The sequence below is a fragment of the Geotrypetes seraphini genome, chromosome 3 (genome assembly GCF_902459505.1).
Source record: "Geotrypetes seraphini chromosome 3, aGeoSer1.1, whole genome shotgun sequence".
NCBI classification, from domain to species: domain Eukaryota; kingdom Metazoa; phylum Chordata; class Amphibia; order Gymnophiona; family Dermophiidae; genus Geotrypetes; species Geotrypetes seraphini.
In genome coordinates, this window is record NC_047086.1 from 327,495,648 (window position 1) to 327,522,563 (window position 26,916).

At 42.9% G+C, this 26,916-nt stretch overlaps 1 protein-coding gene across 1 annotated transcript in view; it reads left to right on the forward strand.

The window, feature by feature from the left end:
• The window catches only part of XRN2 (5'-3' exoribonuclease 2), a 302,991-nt gene that overhangs the window by 258,493 nt on the left and 17,582 nt on the right, over positions 1-26,916 (forward strand). The window contains exon 28 of the mRNA XM_033938550.1: positions 9,221-9,293. Within this exon, the coding sequence (XP_033794441.1) occupies positions 9,221-9,293 (73 nt within the window). The remainder of the gene's footprint in view (positions 1-9,220; positions 9,294-26,916) is intronic.

Consider the following 26,916-nt stretch of genomic DNA (forward strand, 5'->3'; position numbering starts at 1 on the left):
AGGAAGGTGGAGGAACAGGACCAGCAGCTGCACAGACGGATGTCGGCAGACGAGACCCAGGACCCACAAGGTGACACCGGGGATGGACCTAGCGGAGGAACCACGCAAGAGGAGGAGACCGTGACTCACCGGGACCCCGAGGGAGAGACACCGCACTACACCAAGGACACGGACCTGAGACAGAAGAGGTTGCAGAGGAAAGGGAAGTCTGCTATTGTGGTGGGAGACTCGATCTTGAGAGAGGTAGATAGTCACGTAGCTGGAGGAAGGGAGGACCGGCTAGTGACTTGTCTCCCGGGGGCCAAGACACGAGACGTCACTGATAGGATCGAGAGGATCCTGGACGGAGCAGAGACAGAGGAGACTGCGGTGATAATCCACGTCGGAACGAATGATGTGAGCCGGAGGAACTTCAGCATGGCCACACTGACTGACCAGTTCAGGGTCCTGGGACGAAAGCTGAAGCGGAGTACCCGGAGGATAGCATTCTCAGAGATCCTGCCTGTACCGAGAGCAGATGCAAAGAGGCAGGCAGACCTCCAGGCTGTGAATGCATGGTTGAGGACATGGTGCCAGGAGGAGGGCTTCCACTTTGTGAGGAACTGGACGTCCTTCTGGGGAAAGAGTAAGCTCTACCAGCGGGACGACCTGCACCTGAGCACAGCGGGAACTAGACTACTGGCAGCCAATGTGAGGAAGGAGATCGAGAGGGCTTTAAACTGAGGAGAGGGGGAAAGCCGACTGCTGATCTGATGTTGATGCTTCGGACAACAGTATCCAGAACAGATGCTGAACGGGCTGACTGCAAGGAGGAAGTAGAGAGACCGGTGGATCTTATGATCAGACAGCGAGGGAAACATCAGATAAAGGGAGCATGCTGGGAGGAGACTAAGGGGCATGGAGACACAAGGGGACTGGGTGGCACGAGGGCGAAAGCTGAGGGCAATATAGGGGTGCCACAAGGCGAGGGGGATCGAACGGAGGCTCAAGGGATGATAGCCCAGGAGGGGGCCGGTAGGGCTAGAAAACCCAGAGGAAAAGCGGGGAAGTGGGGTGGCGGGAATGTGGGGAAACCCAAAGCTACGAGGGTAAAGGCTGAGGTCAAAGCAGAAGCACAGGGAACAGGAGAACTGCCCGAAATTCAAGGGGAGGCGGCCCAGGTAAATACAGAGGTGGAGGAAAAACGACGGGACCTGCGGTGCTTATACGCAAATGCAAGAAGCCTCATGGCCAAGATGGGTGAACTAGAGGTCGTGGCCAAGGGGGAGGACCTGGATATAATTGGAATTACAGAAATATGGTGTACAGAGGAGAATCAATGGGATGTGGCGCTGCCGGGGTACAAGCTCTACAGGAGGGACAGGACCCACAAGAAGGGGGGAGGCATAGCACTATATATAAAGGACTCTATCTACTCAGTCGGGATGGATATGGCAACGAAGGCAGAGGGGCTGGAATCGCTATGGGTCAAATTGCCGGGAAACAAGGGTGCAGGCATAAAACTGGGGCTGTACTATCGCCCACCTGGTACGCCGGAAGGAGTCGGACACGACTTAGAAGCTGAACTGAGACAAGAATGCAGGACTGGAAGTGTAACAGTGATGGGGGACTTCAACTACCCGGGGATTGACTGGAGTACGGATCACTCCAACTGCACTAGGGAAACAGGATTTGTAGAAGCTGTGAGGGACTGCTTCATGGAGCAACTAGTCAGGGAACCGACGCGAGGGAGTGCTACTCTTGACCTCATCCTGAATGGATTAGGGGGGCCTGCAAGAGGGGTAGAAGTGGGAGGACCACTAGGCCAGTGGTTCCCAACCCTGTCCTGGAGGAACACCAGGCCAATTGGGTTTTCAGGCTAGCCCTAATGAATATGCATGAAGCAAATTTGCATGCCTATCACTTCCATCATATGCACATCTCTCTCATGCATATTCATTAGGGCTAGCCTGAAAACCCGATTGGCCTGGTGTTCCTCCAGGACAGGGTTGGGAATCACTGCACTAGGCAACAGTGACCACAATGCGATCAGATTCACATTAGAAAGGGGGACACCCACAGTAAGGAGGACCGCAACAACTGCGCTCAACTTCAGGAAAGGGAACTATGCTGCTATGAGGGAAATGGTGGGGAGGAAGCTCAGAAACATCCTTAGGATGGAGACTGTAGGAAGCGCCTGGACCCTATTCAGGGACACCCTGCAGGAAGCACAAAGAATGTACGTCCCCAGTTTCAGGAAAGGCGGTAAGAACAAGCGGTCAAAGGTTTGGATCTCAACAGAAGCAAAGAGGGCAATAAATGACAAAAAAGTATCCTTCCGGAGATGGAAAAAGGACCCAACGGAGGAAAATCACCAGGCGCACAGGAAATGCCAAAAGGAATGCCACCGAGAGGTTAGAAAAGCAAAAGGGAACTACGAAGAGGGGCTGGCCAGGGAGGCAAAAAACTTCAAGGCATTCTTCAGTTACGTAAAGGGGAAGCGACCAGCGAAAGAGGAGGTGGGGCCGTTGGACGATGGAGATAGGAAGGGAGTGATTAAGGAGGATAAAGAGGTAGCTGAGAGGTTGAACACGTTCTTCTCGTCGGTTTTCACGAGAGAAGACACATCTAACATACCGGACTCAGAGGAGCTCATAAGTGGGGAACAGGCTGAAAAATTGGAACACATAGAGGTAAGTAAGGAGGATGTCCTCAAACAGATAGACAGGTTAAAATGCGGCAAATCGCCGGGCCCAGACGGGATCCACCCAAGGGTTCTGAAGGAATTAAGACAAGAAATAGCGGGCACAATCCAGCATGTTTGCAACCTATCCTTGAAAACTGGAGAGGTACTAGAGGACTGGAAACTGGCGAATGTCACACCTATCTTCAAGAAGGGATTGAGGGGTGACCCCGGGAACTACAGGCCGGTGAGCCTGACTTCAATTATAGGGAAGATGGTGGAAGCTATTATCAAGGATGGTATTTGCGAGCACATCGAGAGAAATGGCCTACTGAGAACAAGCCAGCACGGATTCTGTAAGGGAAGGTCATGCTTAACGAACCTTCTGTACTTCTTTGAAGGGAATAATGGTGGACAATGGGGAACCCATAGACATCATTTACCTCGATTTTCAAAAGGCTTTCGACAAGGTGCCACATGAAAGGCTGCTTAGGAAGCTGTGGATGTGCACAGATGGATCGAGCACTGGTTGTCGGGTTGACTGCAGAGGGTCGGAGTAAAGGGACAATATTCTGACTGGCGGGGAGTCACGAGCGGTGTGCCACAGGGATCGGTGCTGGGGCCGTTACTCTTCAACATATTTATCAATGACCTGGAAAAGGAGGCAAAGTGCGAGGTTATAAAATTTGCAGACGATACCAAACTGTGCGGTAGAGTTAGATCCAAGGAGGAGTGTGAGGACCTGCAAAGGGACCTGGACAAGCTGGAAGACTGGGCAAACAAATGGCAAATGCGCTTTAACGTGGAAAAATGCAAGGTCATGCATATAGGGAAAAAGAACCCGTTGTTAGACTACAAATTGGGGGGGGGCATTGTTGGGAGTCAGCAGTCTAGAGAGAGACTTGGGTGTGCTGGTGGATGCATCACTGAAGCCATCTGCACAGTGCGCAGCAGCCTCGAAAAAAGCCAACAGGATGCTGGGCATCATAAAGAGGGGCATAACAACCAGGACGCGGAAAGTCATCATGCCATTGTATCGAGCGATGGTGCGTCCGCATCTGGAATACTGCGTTCAGTATTGGTCGCCGTACCTCAAGAAGGACATGGCAGTACTTGAGAGAGTCCAAAGGAGAGCAACGAAACTGGTAAGAGGGCTGGAACACTGCCCATACGCCAAGAGGTTGGATAGGCTGGGGCTCTTCTCTCTGGAAAAAAGGAGGCTCAGGGGAGATATGATAGAGACCTTCAGGATCATGAGGGGCATAGAGAGGGTGGATAGGGACAGATTCTTCAGGCTGAAGGGGACAACAGGTACGAGGGGGCATTCGGAGAAACAGAAGGGAGATAGGTTCAAAACAAATGCAAGGAAGTTTTTCTTCACCCAAAGGGTCGTGGACACCTGGAATGCGCTACCGGAGGAAGTGATCAGGCAGAGTACGGTACAAGGATTCAAACAGGGATTGGACGGATTCCTGAAGGATAAAGGGATCGTGGGATACTGAGAGAGGTGCTGGGATGTAACACAGGTATAGAAAGCTAACCAGGTAATAAGTATAGAAACCCAACCAGGTCGTGCATGTGCAAGACCGGAGGGTTAGGACTTCGATGGGAAGGTAGGACTCAATGGGAAACCAAGGTAGCAAGGGGGCCCCTTCTGGTGATTCAGACAGGTCGTGACCTGTTTGGGCCGCCGCGGGAGCGGACTGCTGGGCAGGATGGACCTATGGTCTGACCCGGCGGAGGCACTGCTTATGTTCTTATGCTTCATGTTGGATTCTTTGGTGGACTGCTTGCCTTGTTGTTTCGTTGCAAGTTAACATACATGGAGTGGAACGTACTAGAGGAGTTACAGATTTGGTTGTTTATACATACATATGGGTTATAGTTGGTTGATGTAGAGTGAGGCAGTTGAGAGGCATTGTAAACTTGGTTATTAATATAGACTTATATTTCGAATAGTATTACTGCTTTACAAATATTTGAACACTTTCATATATGCATGGAAAGGGTTCAGAGTTGAATTCCTGGGTAAGTAGGTGGGAAGGGAAGGAAGGGGGATTTGTTCAGAGATGTTTGGGGGTTGCATAGAAGAAAATCTGTGCACTGGCATACTAATCCTTGTTTTGAATTTAAAAAAGAAAACAAATAAATGGGTTCAGGACATGGGCGAGGTGGGGGTGGGGCAGGGCCAGGGGGGCCCAGTGTACTTTTGTGCCTAGGGGCCCTCGAAGAATTAATCTAGATGCACTAAAGATACCGACTCAATCGCTGTTGGCAGATTCTCTAGCTGATTCTCCAGCAGTGATCGATGCACTATCAAGTATGCATGCAAATGATTTGCATGGAGGTCAAGCCAATCAGGACCTTAGGCTCCTCCTTCAGTATCCTGTATACAGAGGGAACTGCCTAAGGCCTGATTGACTCAGACAGCTAAGGCCCCACCCCTTGGGAAGGGCCTTGGCATCTGAATCAATCAGGGCCTTTGGCCTCTCCCCATGCATCACATGATGCAACAGGAAGGCAATTAGGCAGGCCTGAAGCAGGAGCCTGAGAGCGGGCTTCCTGCTTCCAGTGTTTTAAAAAGGTATGGAGGGGGGTGTCTGTTAGCAGGAGGGAGTGAGCATCCCTTCTGCCATTTTGGGAGGAGTTGGGGGGCAGTGGTCCTGGGGTGCATGGCACAGGGAGGGGCATGGTGCGGGGGTGTTCTGCGTGGCATTTGTTCTGTCCTGCTATTTGTTTTGGGTTCGGGGGGGTAGACAGTGGCTCAGGGGGGCCGCATTTGTCAGGGGTCGTTGGGGAGGGCCGTCGTCAACGGTAGAGGACTTTTTCTTTATTTTTTTTATGGGACAGATATTTTACAATCGCGAATAATTTTTTGGGCCAGCTCTGACCCACCCCCGCCTCGCTCCTGTGTCCCAGACCTCCCCCAAACCATACCTCTGCTGTCCCTGTGGTAGACTGTCTGGCAACTGACAATTACAGCGTCCGCTTCCCCTTCCTACCGGCAGTACTACTACTCCTTGCTCTGAGCTGTGTGCCGCTCCTTGTTATGTGCTAGTTACATGGAACTCCTTGCTATCTACATGGAGGTCTTCAGGTTGGCTCTTCGGCTGCTGCCCCCTGCTTGTCTAGCGGTGACGCAGGGCAGGAGCAATCTTCCTATGCTCCTGCCCCGTGCAAAGCTATCATCAAAATGGCTGCAGTGAGTTCCCGTTGTAGTCTCGAGACTACAACAGGAACTCGCGGAACCCATTTTGATGACGGCTTTGCACGGGGCAAGAGCATAGGAAAATCGCTCCTGCCCTGCATCACCGCTAGACCACTAGGTAAGGTCCGAGGAGGTTCGGGCAGCCTGCAAAAAAGAAGAAAAAAAATCACGAATAAGCGAAACCGCGAGTAGGGAAACCACGAATCCGGAGGGAGAGCTGTAATTTTCATAAAGAAACAAAATGGTGGTTTCCGGTTGCCCATAATGTATAAAGGCTAAGACTGTCTGCATATGCAAACAGCATAGGTTATTGAAAATTATCCTTTATATTTTTGCTGAGTAGGTAGAGATCTAACTATATAAAGTAAAACCTTGGTTTGCGAGTATAATTCGTTCCGAAAACATGCTTGTAATTCAAAACACTCGTATATCAAAGCAAATTTCCCCATAAGAAATAATGGAAACTCCACAACCCAAAAACTTTAATACAAAATACTGTATGTACTCATATTCATATATGCAAGACCTTGCTTGTTTAGAAGTCACTACGCTCCTGTGGTGTCAGAGAGAGAGAGAAGATCCATTGACTCAGTTGTGATGATGTGATGTGTTGTAACCGGCAGCCTCAGGGCAAGGTGTCTTGGGCCACCGGTACAAGAAAGACCTCTTGTGAGGCGCTGCAGGCAGCACAAGGAAAATAATATGGTGTTTAGATAAGGACACCACCACACCAGGTAAGTTCTTTTCAAAATAAACTTGAGCTTTAATTCTTAAAGTAAAAATAAATATCAAGCTTTGTCAGGATGATTCTGTTTATCACTCAGACTCAATGTCCATAAGGCAAAACTAAATAAGTTGCCAAAGTCCACAAACTCATAGTCCATCAGCATATATCCAAAAGAAAAGAAAAAACTCAAAATACGCAATCTTCAGAGTTGTCTCAATTCCAAATAAGTCAGAGTAATTACACTGGCTTCTTCAGCATCAGAGTGCTGGCCAGACAGAGTGCTCCGTGTGGTGTTAATCTGCCATGAAAATTGGCCCTCTATCCCACCACTATGAACACGGGGCTAACCCCTCTGTCTGGGACTGGGAACAGTTCATATCTCCCAAAGAAAAAAGGAAAACAAGTTCCAACAATACAGTTCTTTACAAAGTTCAAAAGATAATTTCTCTTGTTCTTCAGCTGACTTAAAGTAGCCAGCACAGGCAAGCCATTAACAAAACAAACTTTCAAAAAAACATGCAATAGTCAGTCACTTGCCTCTCACACAGCATATCTCCATATCTTCACCAGGCAATTCAATAATTGACTCAGCATTGGCTTCCAGTTCCATATCCTGAGGCTCCTGCAGTAGATTAAGAGACATGTCCTCACCAGCCTCTGTTAGCTCCATAGCTTCTGGAGTTTGGCTGACATTTAGAGCTCTCAGCCCTGAGTGCTGGAACCTGTCCTCTCCAAGTGTCTGCTGCTTCTGATTCTCCAGAAACTGGGACTTCAGGTTAAGGAGTCTGCAGCCCCGCCCCAAACCCTCAGGAGGAGGTGATTTCCTGTTAATCACCCTAGGCTTGTGTGGGGGATGGGAATCCTGCAGTTCTTCCCTCCTACTCCCTCTACAGGACACAGAAGGAAACTCATTCACTGACTGAAATTGGGTTTTAAAAGTAGGTAATTGTGTGGAGCCTAAACCTGACTTGTGCACTGCTTTTGGGACATTCCTAGCAGGCATAGTCTGCTTACCACAGTGTGTATACTGTATGTACTTGTATTGCAAGACCTTGCTTGTATGTCAAGTTAAAATTTAATAAAATGTTTTGCAAAATACTTGCATATCAAGTTACTTGTAATCCAAGGTTTTACTGTATTTTAGTAGCCTTCTTTGATTTTATCAGACCAGTGCTTTTCTAGCATCTGCCCTCTTCAGATGGCTATACTTGTTTGGCTTTCAGATAAGGCAAATTGAAATGTATTTAGCTGTGCCTTGATTTGGTTTGCAAGTATCGTATATACAGCTGGAAGATTTTCATTTTCTTGTGGTGGTAATCATAATTTTTGTGTTCTGTAAGTTCCTAAAATTAGTCAAAATTAGTTTTATATATTGTTTGCATTTTGATGTGCTATGATATGGGTTTCACTTGAACACTGCCCCCACAACCCCCCCCCCCTTCCGATATTCAGACTGCGGGAGATCGCCAATGATCTCCCATGGTCCACAGCAAACCTGGACCTATCCAGCAACCAGCATTGAATTTCCAGTCTATTTTGTACCCCCCTAGACATAGCCAGCTAGGCCAATTTTCAGTAGTTAGCCAGCTAAGTTTCAGCAGCCAGAGATAGATCTTGGTGAACAAACCGCTGAATATTGGCGGTGACCAGCTGTGTCACATGACATGGCCAGTCACCAGCCAGTCTGCTAAGCCAGATATTCAACAGCGGATAATCGGCTATTTCCTGCTGAATATCACAGGATAGCCAGCTATGTGTTATTTTGCCAGCCAGGAACTATTCATGGCTGGCTGAATATCGGGCCCATTGTGAGAAGAGCCAAGAGAAGCATTTAACCACTCATTTTGTTATGGGAAATGTGACTTTGAGAGACCTTTCATGCATGAAGTTTTGATGCAGCTGCTTAGAAGTTTAGGGGCCCTTTTGCTAAAGTGCATTAAGCACTTAACACGCTGTTAACATTTGGAAACAGGCTATTTACTACATGATCATGTTAAGCGGTTTTGTGGTAGTTTTTTTGTTTCTGCACGGTAAACCAGAATTAATTTATCAAAATTCTCTTGTCAGGGAGCATAGCACTAGAAGTGTTATCCAGGTAGTGTGCTGCATTTACTGCATGTTGACTGGATAATGAGCTTTTCACACAGGACAATTTACTGCTTCCTAAACAGGATGTGCTAAGTGTTCACATGTTAACTTCAGCACGGATTATGTGCTAATGGGAACATTAATGTACAACCGAAATAAAAAAAATACCAGAAACTCCCCCATTAGTTTGCTGCATTAGATTTGCAGCTAGCAGATGGTACTTTAAGCCTTGGTAACTGCAAATCCTAAAGCACTTTAGTAAAAGGGCCCCTTAGTTGGTTAAAATGTCCTACAACTTAAATCATAGTTTGTATGCTATTAAAATAATTTTGATTTTTTTTTTTTTTTAATGGACTGTATTTTCACTGGCGATATTGTACAAGAATAGAATGCTATATTATATACTCAGTTAAATTTTTAATCTTTTGAATCTCTAGTAAAATGTTAAGTTACAAATGTACTGTATTCTTTCTCTATGCCCCAAATTTAGTCTAATATTAGATTTTTTTTTTTACTTTGTTCTTTTCTTTTACAGATCTTCGACAACAGAATTTGTTTCAGGGTCCTGTGCACAGACCTAATCTGTCTCAGCAACAGAGATATGACAGGTACAGTTTTATAAGGCCACTGAGCCCCCCCAGAATTTGTTGTTTTATTTTTTATATATCTTTAGTTTTCTGCTTGAATATACAGTATATATATAATTTGGGGGATTTATATGAATTCTTTCCAAGGATTTAACATCATACTTCAGTTTCCTTCAAATTAACATTTTTTTTCTCTTTATTGTTGATACTTTAGGAGCTTCTTTCCTGTTTCATTGGCCTTTATTTTAATGAAGCTTTTGAGATGCTATGAAATTCAACACAGAGAGCTTAAATCTGCATTAGATTTTGGACAGGCTAAACAAATTTCTTTTTAGGAGGGTTGTGGAGCTTAATGAGGCATAACTAATGGTGTTCCACTTTTATCAATTCTGTGCTGCACTGACAGCATTAGTACAGACCAGCCATTGATTCTTGCTACAAACCTCTTGAAGTCCTAATCAGCTTCTTTGGTACAACTTTTTCAGGGCTGACAAGCCTATTGTAGGGCAGTGTCAGTGTAGGTCAGTAGTTATTAGTTGCCACTGAAAACAGTTTCTTTAACTACTTAAGACTGATCTGAATTAAATACAGAAGGGACTCAGAAGAGGATTATAGAATCTGCAGTCCAATAAGTAGCATGGAATAGAAAGAATGTGACATGGTTTGATAATAAGGGATGTTTTGCATGTTATTTCATTGATAAAATGTGAGTTGTTCAGTTGGATGAACTACAGAATACCTGGGAATGAAAAGATGTGCATAAATGTTTTAAAATATCTGAAGAACAAATCAAGGAATACAGATCTTAAAAAATATTTTTTCTCTACTTTTCAGTGAACAGATCTATCTTATCTTTTGTTTGCCCAAATATCTGTGTATTTGTTGCCTCATAGTAGTAGTTAATCTTAAAATGTATATAATATTGACTATTTTGTTTGAGTGGGATATTTTATTTTGTGTTTTTATCTGATGGGCTTAGATTAACTAGGTCTGATATAGAGCTTTAAGTATAATTTGGTTCTGAAAGGAATCTAGACTTTCTACAAGTCCACGCAGAGCAGATTTCCCTTTCTTTCTATCACCAGTATAGCTCTTCCCCAGCTCACAATTGCTACTTATATCCACTTTCCTTCATTTGCTGGGTTACTAGTTTACAGTACCATAGTTTTAGATATTGATCTTTTCTTCATTTTCAATTCTTTTGTAGTGCCTCAGTAGTACCATAACTTCTATTTGAATTTTGTCCACTGATATCCTGAAATACTGATTCCATAAAAGTATTTTATATGATGAGCTTTTGAAGATAACACTTCTTCAGATCAGAAATAAGCAAATGTTGACAAATATCAGTATATATAAGGAAAACATGAAAGCATTTCAATGTTAGTTTCACAGGAAGAGGGAGGGGTGGGTGGTTAAGAAGGAGACAGAGAGGTGACAAAAGTAGTTTTAAATTTCTTTTTAGTGTGAAAGAAAGCCCAGATCTTTGTTAAGTCCTGTCTGGTTGGTATCAAAATATTTCATCATTTTAATTTCAAAGGTCTTGCATTCTTGGATTGTCTTAAAATTTCCTTTTAGTATTCTCACCATAAAATCATTAGGGCAGTAGTTAGTTTTTCCAAAGTGTTGTCCTACAGAGAGGTGACATTCTGGTTGGTATTGCAGTTTTAATATGCTATGTATGTAAGTTGATCCTAGTCTTTTGCATGTGGCCTTTTTCACCAGTGTAACATCCCCCTTTGCACTTTTTGCATTGAATAATGTACACCACATTAGAAGATGAACATATGAAGAATTCCCTTACATTGAATGTTTTTCCCAAATATATATTTTTAAACATCAATCTCAAATGCTGAAACAAAGCGCATTAGAGGACCATCAAAGTGATAAAATCTAATCTAATTTAGTCTTCAGTTTATATACCGGGTCATCTCCCAGCAGAGCTCGACTCAGTTTATATGTAATTAAGACTAGAGCCCATAAGAAAGAGAGCATAAAAGAAAAAAAAGCTGGATTATCGTCAATTCTTTGATACTATAGTTAAGCCATTTAAATGTTGTGTAAACAGCAGAGTTTTCAGGGCTTTACGTAATTGTTGTAGCTGGCCTATCAGTCTAATGGAGTCAGGAAGTCCATTCCACATCTCTTCCAGCTTGAAGGCAAATGATTGACTAAGCTTTCCTATAGATTTAATATCTCTGTGTATTCCTCAAATTGTAAGATCTGAAGGGGTTCCAATATAAGGGAAATAAAGGATCAAATATTCCATAGAGAAGCTTAAAGATAATACATGCACATTTAAATTGAATCCTGAAGCGGACTGGAAGCCAGTGAAGCTTTCTCAACAAAAAAGAAACATGATTGTACTTTCGCTTCCCGAATATAAACTTAGCTGCCGTATTTTGTATCAAATGAAGTCATTTTAGACTGCCCTACCTAATGTCTAAATAGACAATTACAGTAATCTAGCTGAGCAAGCACTGTAGGTTGTACCAATACTGAAAAATGTTCTTGATGGAACAATGATCTAACTTTCCTCAACATACATAAACTAAAAAAACACTTTTTTGTCAAAGAATTTATCTGTTCGTGAAATGAAAGTGATGAATCAAGGCTAATACTCAATACTCTAGAGAAGTAGGAAGTTTTTCTAATCTTGGTCCAACCCAAAGCAATTTGGTTTTAGCAGCGTTCAATTTCATTTGGATGGACATTTGGAGTTTAGAAATACAGCCATCTGTACTAGAAGTCAAGTTGCTGAGATCAGAGTCGACTTCCAATAAGATAAAAATATTGTCTGCGTAAGTGAATATAGTCTCTGCTGATGTGAGACAAAAGTTTTTCAAAGAAGTCATATATACATTGAACATGATCGGTGACAAAGGCGAACCCTGTGGCACCCCACAAGCCAGATCTCCACAAAGAGGAAGTCTCACCCTCCAAATGTACTTCATAAGATTGCAATGATAGAAATTTATTGAACCAGTTCAGAACTACTTGGTTTAGGCCTATGTCTGATAGCATACGAATCAAGATGTCATGATAAACATCATCAAACGCGGCCGACAAATTAAATTGCAGCAATACTGCACATTTATTTTGTGTTTGTAAATTTTGAATCTTTGAGATTAGTGACAATAGGAGAGTCTGTACTAAAGTTTGGTCTAAAACCATGTTGAAATGGTAATAAAATGGAAAATTTCTCAAGTAGTTGACTAGTTGGCTGGAAACAATTGATTCCATCATTTTTGTCAATAGTGATATATTTGATTTTGGGCGAAAATGGGAAGGAGCTGTAGAGTCCAGATTGGCACTTTTCAATAAAGGTGTCAGAATTATGTTCCCCATATTCAGTGAAAAATGACCATTTTCAAGAAAATGATTTAATAATAAAGTCAGCCATGTAATAGCCTGTGAAGGGATATCCCCAAAAAGATAAGAAGGAAATGGGTCCAATTTGCAACTGCATTTTTTTTTTTTTTCACACAGTTTTAAAACTTGGGTTTCTGAAACTGGGTCAAATGTATTCCAAAAGTGATCTACTAAAATTATCATCGGCCATTAGAACCTAAAGGGAAGTCATCAGGATTTACAACGGGAAAGAAGAAAAAGGGGGGAGGAATGGTAAGGCCATTCAGGTGGTTTATAAGACTTTGATAAAGCAAAAAGCATCTTTTTCAAAGAAAAGAGATTTTAAGTCAATCATAGAATATAATTAGGGAGGCTCAGAAGAAGTATAAGGGGATAACTTTCTACAGACATGCAGTAAATGCCTGGAAAAGTCTCTAGTGAGAGAACATATAACAAAGAAAGAGTGGGGATGGAACAATACACATCAACCAGAGATAAAATGAGTGAATAAATATTTATTAAAAAGTCAATAAAAGAGTCTTCATCCAATATTGAATTCAATTTGTGTTACAAACCCGACACGGTCCGTGTATCATCATTGAACCCTGCCTCAGGGGTGCAAGAAACATCCAATAGATGTAGATCACATGTGTCAAGCACAAAGCCCACGAGCTAAATCCAGCCTGCCTGGCTGTTTTATGCAGCCCGCAGTGACTCTGCACCTAATACTAAAACTTCCCCGCCGTTGAAATTTAAAATCTTCAGGCAGCTATCAGTACAACAAAGCCAGCCTCCCTCCGTTGGTCCAAAGGGGAGTTGGAAACTGGGGACAGGTCGTACCATAAGATCCAGCTGAGAGGGGAGGGCTGGGGTAGGGAATGAGAGAAGGACATTCTGCATGGGGGAGGGGGGTTGGGAAAGCAAGAAGGACGGATGCTGCATGGGCTGGGAGGGGGTTAGAAAGGACAGAAGCTGCACGGGCTGGGGGTTAGAAAGAGAGGGAAAGAGATGCTCCCGGTGGGTGAGGGAAGATAAAAAGAAAATTCTTAGACAAGGGTGTGTGGAGTGGGAGGGAAAGAGAGATGGTATACATGGGGAAAAGCAGAAATGGGGAGAATTGTTGGACATGATAGTGGTGGAGAGGAGGGAGGGAGAAACATTACACTGGGAGGGAGGAGAGATGACTCAAAAGAAGGAAGAGATGTCAAATTCAGGAGAAGGGTGATAGAAGGAGAGAAGAGAGAGATGTCAGACCACATGAATGGGGGGAAGGAAAGATATGCCAGACTATGGAATGGATGGGAAGGAGGGAGATGCCAAACTGCAGGAAAAAGAGGAGAGAGATGTCAAATCACGGAAAGGAAAGGAGAGAAGGAGAGATATGTTAGACCACAGGAAAAGGGAGGGAAGAAGCGATTGATGGGAGAGAAGAGAGATTCCAGGCTATGGGAAGGAGAGGAGAAAGATGCCAGACCATGGGAGAGGGATGAGATGGTGCACAGCGATGGAGGGGAAGGGGAGACAGAGGGAGGAAATGGTGCACAGCAATAGGTAAGGCAGGGAAGAGATAAGAAGAAATGCTTCTTATGGATAGATGGGAATAGGGGAGAAGAAAGAGGGAGGAGACTGGTACACATGGATAGATGGGAAAGGAAGACATGGAAAAGTAGATAGATTTTGAGAAGAAAGCAGAAAAATGGAAGAAGAATGTTAGAAGTTAAAGCTGAAGATGAATGTATGGCAGAAAGTGAAGGAGAGAAAAATAGCAAATGGATAAGGTGGCCCTGGATACACAGTTATGAGCACAGACGGAAGGAAGTGTAGCCAGAGACTGGGAAAAGATAATTTGAAAACCCAAATCACCAGACAACAAAGGTAGGGGGAAATGATTTTATTTTCAATTTAGTGATTGAATCGTGTCAGTTTTGAGAATTTACATCTGCTGTCTATATTTTGCTCTGTTCAGGAAGAAATGCATTTGTTTCTATTTCTCAAGTTGTACTACATGCAGAGTCTTGAATCTTAGGGTTTTGTTTGTATGTATTACTACTTTTAGTTTGTGGGCCTGTATTTGCTTAGAGGTTATCTGTGTTCTGTATGTGTGACCAAGGCCAGATCTGTTAGGAATTAATGTTGAGAAGTATACAGTGTGCTTCGTGTAGTTTAATTTTGTGGTAACTATTATGTGTTAATAAGATTATACTGTGTCTATATATGAAAAATGAATGGGAAAAAAATGGTATTATAATTAGTACTATTATGGGGGTGGGGTCTGGGGCGGAGCTTTCGGGCCCCTCCAAATAAAAAAGCATTCTTCTGCCTATGCCTAGAATTACTATTTGAATAAAGTTGCGATTAAGTATGGTAACATCTATGAGGTGAAAATAACCAGTTGAATCACTGGAATGATGTCGCAGGGTGAGGAAGGATCTATACTTCTACTAAGACTAAGTATTTTAATAAAAAAAATTCACCCGCATCTTAGCTTATGTTTTAGATTTCAGCCCCTTATGTGATTGAGTTTGACACCCCTGTTGTAGATGATAGCTCTTCCAATAAATCGGGCACATACCTGTAAAGTAAAACCCTTCTAGGGAAAAAGCATCAGTACAAACTCTATGCCAAAGCAATCCAGATCCTCTATGCTTACTGGACCCTGAGAGAGGAGGTCCAGAAACATCAGAAACCGGAGACCAGGATCCATTCAAAGACACATCATATCTGCGTACCACAGTGTGCAGGGCCAATCTGGAGCTACCAGAATGGCTTTTCCCAGATGAGTTGCACGATGAGGCCACGATGGAACTAAAGCGTGTAGACCCATTCTTTCAGGCTCGAGTCTTCAACTAAAGAACCTATCCACTTTTTTGTTCTTCCCCATTGCCATGAGGTCGACTTGAAGCTGACCCCAGCAGCGAACAATGGTTTGAAATGGTGTCGCTGACAGCATCCACTCGCCCAGATCCAAGGTTTGTCTGCTGAGGAAGCTGGCTTGAACATTGTCCACTCCTGCTTCGTGTGCTATCGTCAGCGCTTGTAAATGTTGTTCTGCCCAAGAGAAGAGCAGGCAGGCTTCCAGACACAGATGTGTGCTCTTGGTGCTGCTCTGGCGATCAACATATGCCACCACTGTAACATTGTCAGAGAAGACCCTGACTGCTTGGCCTTCCAAAGCCTTTCACAATTTCACCAGAGCTAGCAGATTGGATTGCAGCACCAGCCTGTTGATCAACTACTTCCCCTTAGAGGGCAACCAATGCCCTTGAATTGATTGATAGCTGTAATGAGCTCTCCAGCCAAGAAGACTGGCACCTATCATTAGAACTACCCAGGAAGTTATCCAAAGGGGCATGCCCTTGGTAAGGGACTGAGAGCTGAGCCACCAATCCATGCTGGCTCAAGCATCTAGCATCCAAGGCAGAGACTTCTGTAATGAGCCTGTCTGCAGGGACCGACGTGAGAGTAACACATGTTAGAGAGGATGCAAATGGGCCTTTGCCCAAGGAACCACATCTATTGTGACCGCCATGGATCCCAGGACCTGAAGATAGTCCCATGCTGACAAAGCTTACTTGGTCAGAAGGCACAATATCTGTGAGCAAAGTTTCTGTCTGCTTGCCTCTGGAATATAGACCCAGCCTGCTGCTGTGTTAAACATGACTCCCACGTACTCCATGGATTGAGTTGGCATTAACGGTAATTCACAATCCAAGCCAGGTTCTCCAGGACTCTGCTCATCTGATCCACCTTGTGCCAACCCTTGGACATTGAGGGGGCCCGGATCAGCCAGCTCAAGAGGGATTACTTACAGCCCCATCTTTCGTAGGTGGGCTGCCACCACAACCATGTCTTTGGTGAAAGGTGCGAGGAGCCATCGCTAGGCCAAAAGGCAGAGCCGAGAACTGATAATGATGTTCCAAGACATGAAACCTGAGAAACTTCCTCTCATCTTGGAAAATGGGAATATGCAAGTAGGCCACCATCAGATCCAGAGAGGCTAGGAACTCCCCCCAGAGTCACCACCGCTATGATAGATCAAACTGTCTCCATGCGAAAGTGCAGAACTCTGAGCACTGCATTTAAGTGAGTAAGGTCCAGAATGGATCTCCAATTGTCAGAGCCTTTATTTGGCACAATAAAGTATATGAAGTATCTGCCAGAGCCCGAGTCTTCAGGCAGCACATGCTCTATGGTCTGGATATCCAGTAACCTTCTCACAGTGGCTTGTACCTTGACCACCTTTTTCTGGCCACCCTGCGGGAAAGCCCATAAACCATTCCTTTAGAGGTTTGAAAATTCCAGCTTGTAGCCGGTCTGGGTGATTTCCAGAACCCAATGGTCAGACAAAATCTGAACCCAGGCCAGAAAAACGCTGAGTTGGCCCCCAATTTTGAGAGGGACCTCCTCTGACCTGACGTCATTGCGATTTCTTGGCGGAGGATGCAGCATCTGGATCCTGAAAACCTCTGCCTGGAACTCTGGGAAAACCTCTGGGATGTGGAGCTGGAATACTGCTGAGACTGCCAGGAGCCATTAAAATTAGAGTGCCCTGAGCCTCTAGAGGTTTTGGGTCTGTTGTCAGACAGAGTCTTGGGATGACTGTCCACCACACAATTCATGAGATTGTCCATAGGATACAGGTGAGACATGGCTCTCACTACCTTGAGAAACCCCTCTGGAAAATCCCACTGCTCCATGACTAATACATTAATGTCCAGATGCAGGGAAATGTAGAAGATTGAACCCTTACTCCACTCATAAGGGAGAAGGAAGTAAAAGAAACTGGCAGAGTTAAATCAGTTCATGCAAAGACTCAGAAATTAGATCTGGCAGAGCCGTGGACTTAAATAAGCTCAGGACCATGAGATCATCCCCAGGATCCAAGGCCAATGTAGGATCTAAGGCGCCAGCATGCGTACCAGCCTCCCCTGATACTGGAGGCGCAACCCTGGACAATAAGGGCACAGTAAGAGACTCGTCATCTCTATCTTCTGCAAACAGGTCTTCCAAGGGAAGGGCAATGTCAGACTGCGAGGCAGATATCACCTGAAGGGCTGCGCCATGACATGCCGAGTCTGAAACACAGTAGGTGTGCACTTTGGGAGAATGGCTCTCCTGAAAGGCTTTCCACATTAAATTAATGAATTCCAAAGAAAAAGCCATACCAGGGAGTGTAGAGTCACTCTGTGAGGGCTCTAATTTGCTTTTTTTGGGCTCTGTGGCTTCCATTCTCTGTGTGGGATGGTCACTGTTTCCGGGACCAGAGAAGAGAAATGCCTTTCCTCAAGCCAAGAAAGCAAAGGAGAGGCTAAGCCAGAAGCTCCCACCTCTCCTTCCCATGCAGCATCGCACATGGTGCAAGGAAGCTCCTTTGATGCAGAATTTGTGTAATCCTGGCATGGATTAGTTGTAAAGGCCTCCATCCCAACAAGTTCTAAGGCAAAAAAGAATTGATTTGGAGCTGAAAGGAATTTTTTTAGGGGGGAGGGACCCCACGATGGCCACTGTCAGATTTTGCCACCAAAAATCACTGAAAGAAAACCCAGCAAACAAAGGTAAAAAACTGGCAAATTTAGGATTTTGAGGAGGTGGAATATGTAGAAACTACCAAAAACTTGAAATTCAAACACCCCTTCCCCCCTATTCACTTTATAGGCTGTAACAGCCTTATTCACTGTGAACTGTGTTAGAAAAGTCCTGCAGCCTGCCTTAGCTCTGTACCGTAGCTGGAAAAGGAGAAGAAATCACTGCCTCATGCTGAAAATCCCTTCCAATGCTGATCTTCGGGTTGCCAATCTGACCCAACATCTGACTAAACCCCCCAACCTTTAGACCGACGGATGCAGTACCAGAATGGGCGAAAAAGCAGCTGGCACCCTGTGAAACACTGCTGAGCCTCCTACAGAAGCCTAACAGCCTGCACTCAAACTCCTGCTAAGCTGTAGGTGAGGGACGGTAAGCGGAGATGACCTCCAAGCTCCAAAAATACTCTTGCAGTCTGGCCAACAGGTTCCACAAGGGATTGGCTTGTCTGCTTCCTCCATGCAAGCAGAGCTGACCCTGAAATTGGTAAGCTCCGAGCACCGAAATCATCAAAAATTAACTGAAAAACACTGAGTAAAATAAAAAGGGAGAGTAGAACTGAAACACTTCTTCAGGCTCGCATGCACAATGAAAAAAGTATAGGTGGCAATAGAGCTCCCAGTGAAGTAAGGAGGTTACAGAAAAAAATCCGGAGTGGATGCCTTCTGCAGAACTTGCGGCGGTGGGGAAATTACCCACTTGTCCAGAATAATACACATATTGCACTGGAAATATCATTAACTAAAGCAGTATGGTCAGCTATATCTAGGAAGATTGGGTAGGGAAGTCAGTCTTTAACCATTCAAGTCTACTGTACTACTGCAGTACACTCTCAGTTAACCAGCAACCACGGGGATTGATAGATGCCAGATAAATGTAGTTTTTGGTTGCTTGAGAGTTACTATTAAAAATAGGCCTAACTAATACTATACCCCTTACTATGCCATGCCATAAACTGTTCCAGACAAACTACCAGACGTGGTAGGCAGAGCGTGGGTGTACTCAGGTGTGGCGTGCCAAGTTTACACTTAAATTTCCACCAGAAATTGACTTTATTTTCATTTTTATTTAAAGTACTGTATTGTAGTACATCTTTGATTTTTTTTGCTGGTTGCTTGAGAGTTCTGGTTGCTTGAGTTCTGGTTAACAGAAAGTCTGCTGTGTATTGTACCTACCTTTTTGTTTTCCTGCAGATAGAAACATTAAGGTGATAATGCTGTAAGAAGCCATTTGGTTTTAGGCAGCAAGAACATGTGTAAATGGCAGTACTCTAGTCATTAGCAAGAAAAAACTCGGAATTGTGAAATTCAATACTATTATAAACAAACACTTTCACTGAAATGAAATGAAAAGATGTCATAAACAAAAGAAAAGCAGCACTGCTATCGTTCTGAAAGGGGAGTTACAGTTAACTGGAGGAAAAAGCCTCAGATAGGAGCCCTTCCACCACCACAATGGTGGTCCAAGGTGGTTGGACGTAGCACCTCACTGGCAAAAAACCTCCAGACCGGCTCCCCGTAGTGAAGAACTTAAAGCAGGGCGGCGGTGCAAAAGATAGAGGATAACGCTCCACTTATCTAGATTAGTAGATCGGTACACCGACGATGGCCAGCGTTTCACTCGTCTGCTGCCTCAGGGTGTAAAGAAATCCGATCAGAACTAAGAACCAGAATCAGAACAAAAATTCAATCAGTAAACTGGTAAAAATGCACAGCTTCCAAAGAACTAAAAGAAGCCTTAATGACATACCTTAAGATAGGACGCAACAGCATCTCAGGATCATAAGATGGCCGTGCCATGGCAGAGCTGGGATTTATATAGCACTACCGGGTAGTGAACCCGGAAGTGACAGTAGACAAAAGGTTATTACTGTTGAAAAACCAGCTCTTACAGAACAGATTATGTTATGATAAAGAAACTTTTCCTTTCTTTGATTTGATTTTGTATGTATGTAAATGAAGAAAATCTTTGTATTAAACTCACATATTTGAATATTTTAATGTTTTAAAGTTTTATGTCCGGGGAAACAGAAAAATAAAAAAATATAAAAATGAATGTTCATGAAAGTAGAAAGTAATCAGTAGAACGCACTCCATTCCAGTCTCGAATTTAGTCCATCCGGGTCTTCACTTTTCAGTCTATGGATCCATTGTTGTTCCGCTCTTAGTAAACGCTGCTGTCTGTCCGGAACGCCCTCCTGGATATGGTCAATCACACAACATTTTAAGTCTGTAAACTGATGATTAAATTCCAAACAATGTGTGACCATAGGTGCCTGTAGTCTATTGTTCTTCAGACAACTTTGTGTTCAATGACTCGAGTTTTAAAAGGGCGAGTAGTCTGACCCACATAAATTAAAGGACATGAACACATGAACACATAAACCACAAAAGTGGATGTGCAGGACGTTCTATGTTTCAGATAAAAACTCTGATTGGTGGATGGATGAATGAAGACGTTGGACAGTTCTTTAGTAATGGTGCAAATAGAACATTTACCACATTTGAAATGACCAGTTGAAAGTGTGGCGGGTAGACAAGGATCTCTTATATCAGATGGACTTAAAAGTTCTTTGAAGTTTTTCTGGCGTGAGTACGCTATTCTGAAATGAGTCATCAAGTATTAATGTCACATGGGTCGACTATACTAACCTGGCAAAGAAACTAGTCAGAGCCACGTTACATGGAGCTACGTTATTAGAGTACTGTAAAAAAGAATTCATCCCTAGAGGTTTGAGAATTGTAAAAGCACCTACCTTATTTACAGATGATTCTACTTTTTTGACACAATGGGCAGGGATCTTAAACAAATGCTCTCTAGATCTTATGGTACTCATTATTGAAAAGACTCGAGTAGCTACTGAATCTATACAGTTTGATTTTGACACTAAACTAGGAGAGTTGAAAAGCAGTTTAGACATTGACACATTTAACACAGAACTTACGGATACTCAGAAGAAAATCGATTTATTTAAAGCGAATCTACAGAAAAATAAAATTAAAAAATTTAAACGAGATGAAGATGATTATGCCAAAAAACGAGTTTATCCCTGGTTAACTAATCCCTCTAAACAGCAAAAAAGAGGAGATTTTGATTCCTCTGATCCTTCAGAAGGGGGTTCTTTATCTAATTCTGAGGAGGATTTTTTAGATCAGGACAGCACAGGAGGGGTAGGTCAAAACCGAACACGAGGGAGACAAAGAGGACGGGGCACAAAACAACCAACGTCACGACCACAACGAAACAAATCAAAGAAGGCTCAGAACAAGTAGTGTTCAATCTCTCTTCATACAGTTTGAGTCCCATTGAAACATCGGTTTTGTCCAGGGGACTTACATTTGTCCCTGTTCAACCTTTAAAAGAATTTCAATTACGGGTGGACATTGAAAAGTTCTTTAGGAAACTACATTTAAAAGAATTTTTCACTCAACACTCCTTTACTAACACTGATAGTTCTATAGTTAGTTTGAAATCTACTTGGACTCCTCCTACTCCTCCTAGTGCACATTTACAGCTCTATAAAGAATTAGTAATTAATAACATCAAAAAAGTTACCAAAACTAAGAAATACCAACCCTACAATCTTTCACGGGAAGAGTATATGGCCTTAAAACAACTTAGGTCAAATCGTACAATTAGGATTTGCAGGGCAGATAAGGGTGGAGCAGTGGTAGTTCTGGACATGGCAAAATATAAAACTGAGGTTTCTAGGTTATTGAGTATAACTACAGATTATAAAGAGTTGACAACCGATCCAGTGTCCGATCTAGCCTCTGAAATACAGCAATTGACATCTTCAGCGGTAGAGGAAGGCTTTCTGACTTTAAAAGAACATGCCTATTTAAACAATCAAAATCCCAGAACTCCTGTCTTTTATATCTTGCCTAAGATACATAAAAGTTTGATTGACCCTCCAGGTCGTCCCATTGTATCCAGCAGAGGTTCCATTCTGGAACCCTTATCATCCTTTGTTGATTTATTTCTCCGTCCTATTGTATCACAAGGCTTCTCCTATTTAAGGGATTCTTCTCAATTTTTGACTAAACTCTCTGATATTAACAACCCTGAAGACATTACATTTTTTGTCACGTTAGACGTGAAATCCCTTTATACTGTAATTCCTCAGGATGAGGCTCTCATTGTTGTTGAGGAATTTCTCCTCAACAACGCAAGTAATGATAGGATTCCTGTCCAGTTTATAATAAAACTATTATCTTTAGCCATGAAGAGAAACTATTTTAGATTCATGGATAGGTTTTTTCAGCAGATATCGGGGGTAGCCATGGGGGCAACCATGGCTCCCTCGGTAGCAAACCTTTTCATGCAAAAATTTGAAAATACCTGGATTATTAATAATCCTTTCTCAGATAAAATTGCTATATGGCTACGTTTTATTGATGACGTGTTTGTGGCCTGGAAAGGTTCTAAAAGTGATTTGGATGAATTTTTTGAATGGTTGAACTCCAGACATTGTGATATCGAATTTAGCATGACTTACCACTCCAGTCACATTTCTTTTCTTGATGTTTCTGTTATCAAAGAAACTGGTTCCATTAAAACTACAGTATATAGAAAAGACACTGATAGGAATACTTTCTTGGATTTTTCAAGTAACCATCCGAATCCTCTGAAGCGAAGTTTACCTACTTCTCAGTTCTTTCGTTATCGTCGGTTATGTTCCGACATGGAAGATTACAAAACAAAATGCAAACAACTATACTCCCGTTTAAAAAGCAGAGGATATCCTACCGGTGTTTTGAAAAAAGCATACAAAAGAGCGAAATTCATCAATAGAGACCTTCTTTTCCTACCTCGTGAATCTGAATCTAGTGACAACATTGTCACATGCATTTTAGAATATTCTCCCAACATTAACATCATTTCCAAGATACTCAGACGTCACTGGACTATAATGGATTTTCATCCTTCATTGAGAGACACTCATTTCAGAATAGCGTACTCACGCCAGAAAAACTTCAAAGAACTTTTAAGTCCATCTGATATAAGAGATCCTTGTCTACCCGCCACACTTTCAACTGGTCATTTCAAATGTGGTAAATGTTCTATTTGCACCATTACTAAAGAACTGTCCAACGTCTTCATTCATCCATCCACCAATCAGAGTTTTTATCTGAAACATAGAACGTCCTGCACATCCACTTTTGTGGTTTATGTGTTCATGTGTTCATGTCCTTTAATTTATGTGGGTCAGACTACTCGCCCTTTTAAAACTCGAGTCATTGAACACAAGAGTTGTCTGAAGAACAATAGACTACAGGCACCTATGGTCACACATTGTTTGGAATTTAATCATCAGTTTACAGACTTAAAATGTTGTGTGATTGACCATATCCAGGAGGGCGTTCCGGACAGACAGCAGCGTTTACTAAGAGCGGAACAACAATGGATCCATAGACTGAAAAGTGAAGACCCGGATGGACTAAATTCGAGACTGGAATGGAGTGCGTTCTACTGATTACTTTCTACTTTCATGAACATTCATTTTTATATTTTTTTATTTTTCTGTTTCCCCGGACATAAAACTTTAAAACATTAAAATATTCAAATATGTGAGTTTAATACAAAGATTTTCTTCATTTACATACATACAAAATCAAATCAAAGAAAGGAAAAGTTTCTTTATCATAACATAATCTGTTCTGTAAGAGCTGGTTTTTCAACAGTAATAACCTTTTGTCTACTGTCACTTCCGGGTTCACTACCCGGTAGTGCTATATAAATCCCAGCTCTGCCATGGCACGGCCATCTTATGATCCTGAGATGCTGTTGCGTCCTATCTTAAGGTATGTCATTAAGGCTTCTTTTAGTTCTTTGGAAGCTGTGCATTTTTACCAGTTTACTGATTGAATTTTTGTTCTGATTCTGGTTCTTAGTTCTGATCAGATTTCTTTACACCCTGAGGCAGCAGACGAGTGAAACGCTGGCCATCGTCGGTGTACCGATCTACTAATCTAGATAAGTGGAGCGTTATCCTCTATCTTTTGCACCGCCGCCCTGCTTTAAGTTCTTCACTACGGGGAGCCGGTCTGGAGGTTTTTTGCCAGTGAGGTGCTACGTCCAACCACCTTGGACCACCATTGTGGTGGTGGAAGGGCTCCTATCTGAGGCTTTTTCCTCCAGTTAACTGTAACTCCCCTTTCAGAACGATAGCAGTGCTGCTTTTCTTTTGTTTATGACATCTTTTCATTTCATTTCAGTGAAAGTACTCTAGTCATTTACACATGTGACACCTCATAGAATACAGACTAGGGGAAAAGGTATATGCCATGCTTTGATGGTACATACTTTACCAGTGGGTATGTGCATGAGTTGAATTTGGGAGAAACACACATGTATGCATATAAATTGTAGAATGCTGTCATTTATATGCAGTCATGCATACCAGCTACAGGGCCTGGTGTAAGTGGTTGCAACAAGATGCACATGTATTATCCCAAGACAAGCAGGCAGCATATTCTCACAGATGGGTGATATCATCCATGGAGTCCGGTACAGGCGATCTAAAAGTAGTATTACTTTAACTCTTCAAAAGTCTCAAGACGCAAGTGCCTTCCCACCCGATATCAGCTTGCAGGATAATCAGTTTTTAGTTTTCTGCAGAGCTACGAAGTCGTATGTCTCTAGAGTCTCTCCAGTTGCGCTATTCACCCTCCCTTTTTTTTGTGCCTTTCTGTATTGATTTTCTTCATTAATTTTGATATTACTTTTTTTTTTTTTTTTTTTGAAGTTTTGTTAAAAATGTTTACTTTTTCATTTTCAGGCCTTCATCCCTCCTTCAGCTGATTTTCTGGCCGGCAGCATGGACTTTTTGGTTACGAATTTATTCGACCATAGGAGGAAAACTTGTTTCTTTCGATCTCGCGTCAGCGGTTTTTCCCTCGATGTCAAAGCCTGCTACTGATTTCAAGAAATGTTCTCGATGCAATAGGGCCATATCAGTCACTTATCCACACAATTAGTGTCTTCAGTACTTTGGTCTTGGGAACTGGGTAGACTCTTGTCAACATTGTTCATAGCAGTAAAATCATTCTTTGAAGGCTCAACATATGCAACTGAGAAATTTTTGGACACAGGATTCATCACAGATGTCCTCAGAACCTGATGTTGACGTCCGCAGTTGCTGCATCTTTCAGTGTCAGCTGCCTCAATACCGACACCATCAAGAAAACATCTTAAAAAGGATTCCCATGCCTTACCTCTCCAATCAACGCCAGCATCTATAGCACCGAAGATGATGTATGCCAAATGACAGCATCTATAGGATCGAGTAAATTGCATCGACAGTAGTCACACTCTCCATCATTACAGTAAGTGTTATCTCTGAGGTGTGTCTCGACATCAAGGTTACCAACACTTCAATACCCTGTACGATCGGTTACATCCATAGTACCTCAGCCTGCAATTAGGATCAACTGCAAGAGTTGCTTAAACAGGAACTATGCAACAATGCTTTATGGCCAACTGCTGCACTGACTCCTCTGGTACCGGGCAAGCCTAAGCATGGCTCTGAGGCCTTAAGGTACCGCATCTGTCTCCTCCTCAACTCAACTCCAGGTCCCATCATCGGAGCACTTCCTCTTCATCCATGTCAGGCCACTACTGATAGAGACTAAGGCGTCCATCCCGGTTCTATCATCAGTACCTGTAGCTATTGGTACCGTAGCCATTTACAATACAAGGACTCTCACTGGAGGCCTATGAACTTTTGTTGGATACATTTCCTCCTCCACCTAGACATATATCACCTCCAGAGAGCCTTTCCTTTACCTAACTAAACTAAACTAAACCTTAGGTTTGTATACCGCATCATCTCCGCAAGCGCAGAGCTCGGCACGGTTTACAGAGGTTGAGAGGAAAGGAACTACAAAGATGGATATAGGAGAGGGACTGAGAAGATAGGGAGGGAACGGGGGGTGATTAGATTTTTGAAAAGAGCCAAGTTTTCAGGTGTTTACGGAAGGATTGGAAGGAGCTAACATTTCTGATAGCACCAAACTGTGGTTATAATAGGGACCATCATTGCCTTTACTGTTCCCATGGGTTGGGTTAGGGACAGAAAAGGCAATGATGGTCCCTATTATAACCACAGTTTGGAGTTATCACCAAATTAAAGGTTATATGGTCTGAGCACTTTATAAAAAGTTTTAAGATTATTTAAGTAAAGCAATTAGCTACAATAAGAGCTGTGATAGATTTGAAGTATTTCTGATATATTCATCACAGAGTTTAATTTTGATATCTCCCTATTTTTATGAAGTATTGGCTTTAATAAGCCATAAGTGCAACATCAACCTCTTCTGATTGAGTCTTTTTGACATGGTCATCTAGATCCAGATCATATTCAACTGCACCTACAAGTACGGGAACTCAAACTTGGGAAAGGTTTGGTCGCTATTTCAAAATACGATGCTTACTAGCTGCATCCTTACCTATGCTTTCTATTTTAACCACTTAGTTCAATGCCTGTCTCATTTTGAACAGTTTATTCCTGTAAAACAGCTTCCTGACTTTCAGTAAACTTCACGTGATCTCCTTGAGAACATGACATTCATGTTGAGATCAATCTTTGATACGTTTGATGTCACTTCCTGAGCATTTGCCTTGTCTTGTATTGAGGCGGCAAGCATGACTTCATAAATCAGTCTTGGAACTTGCTCTTCAAGTCCGCTTTGCAAATTCCCCTTGCATG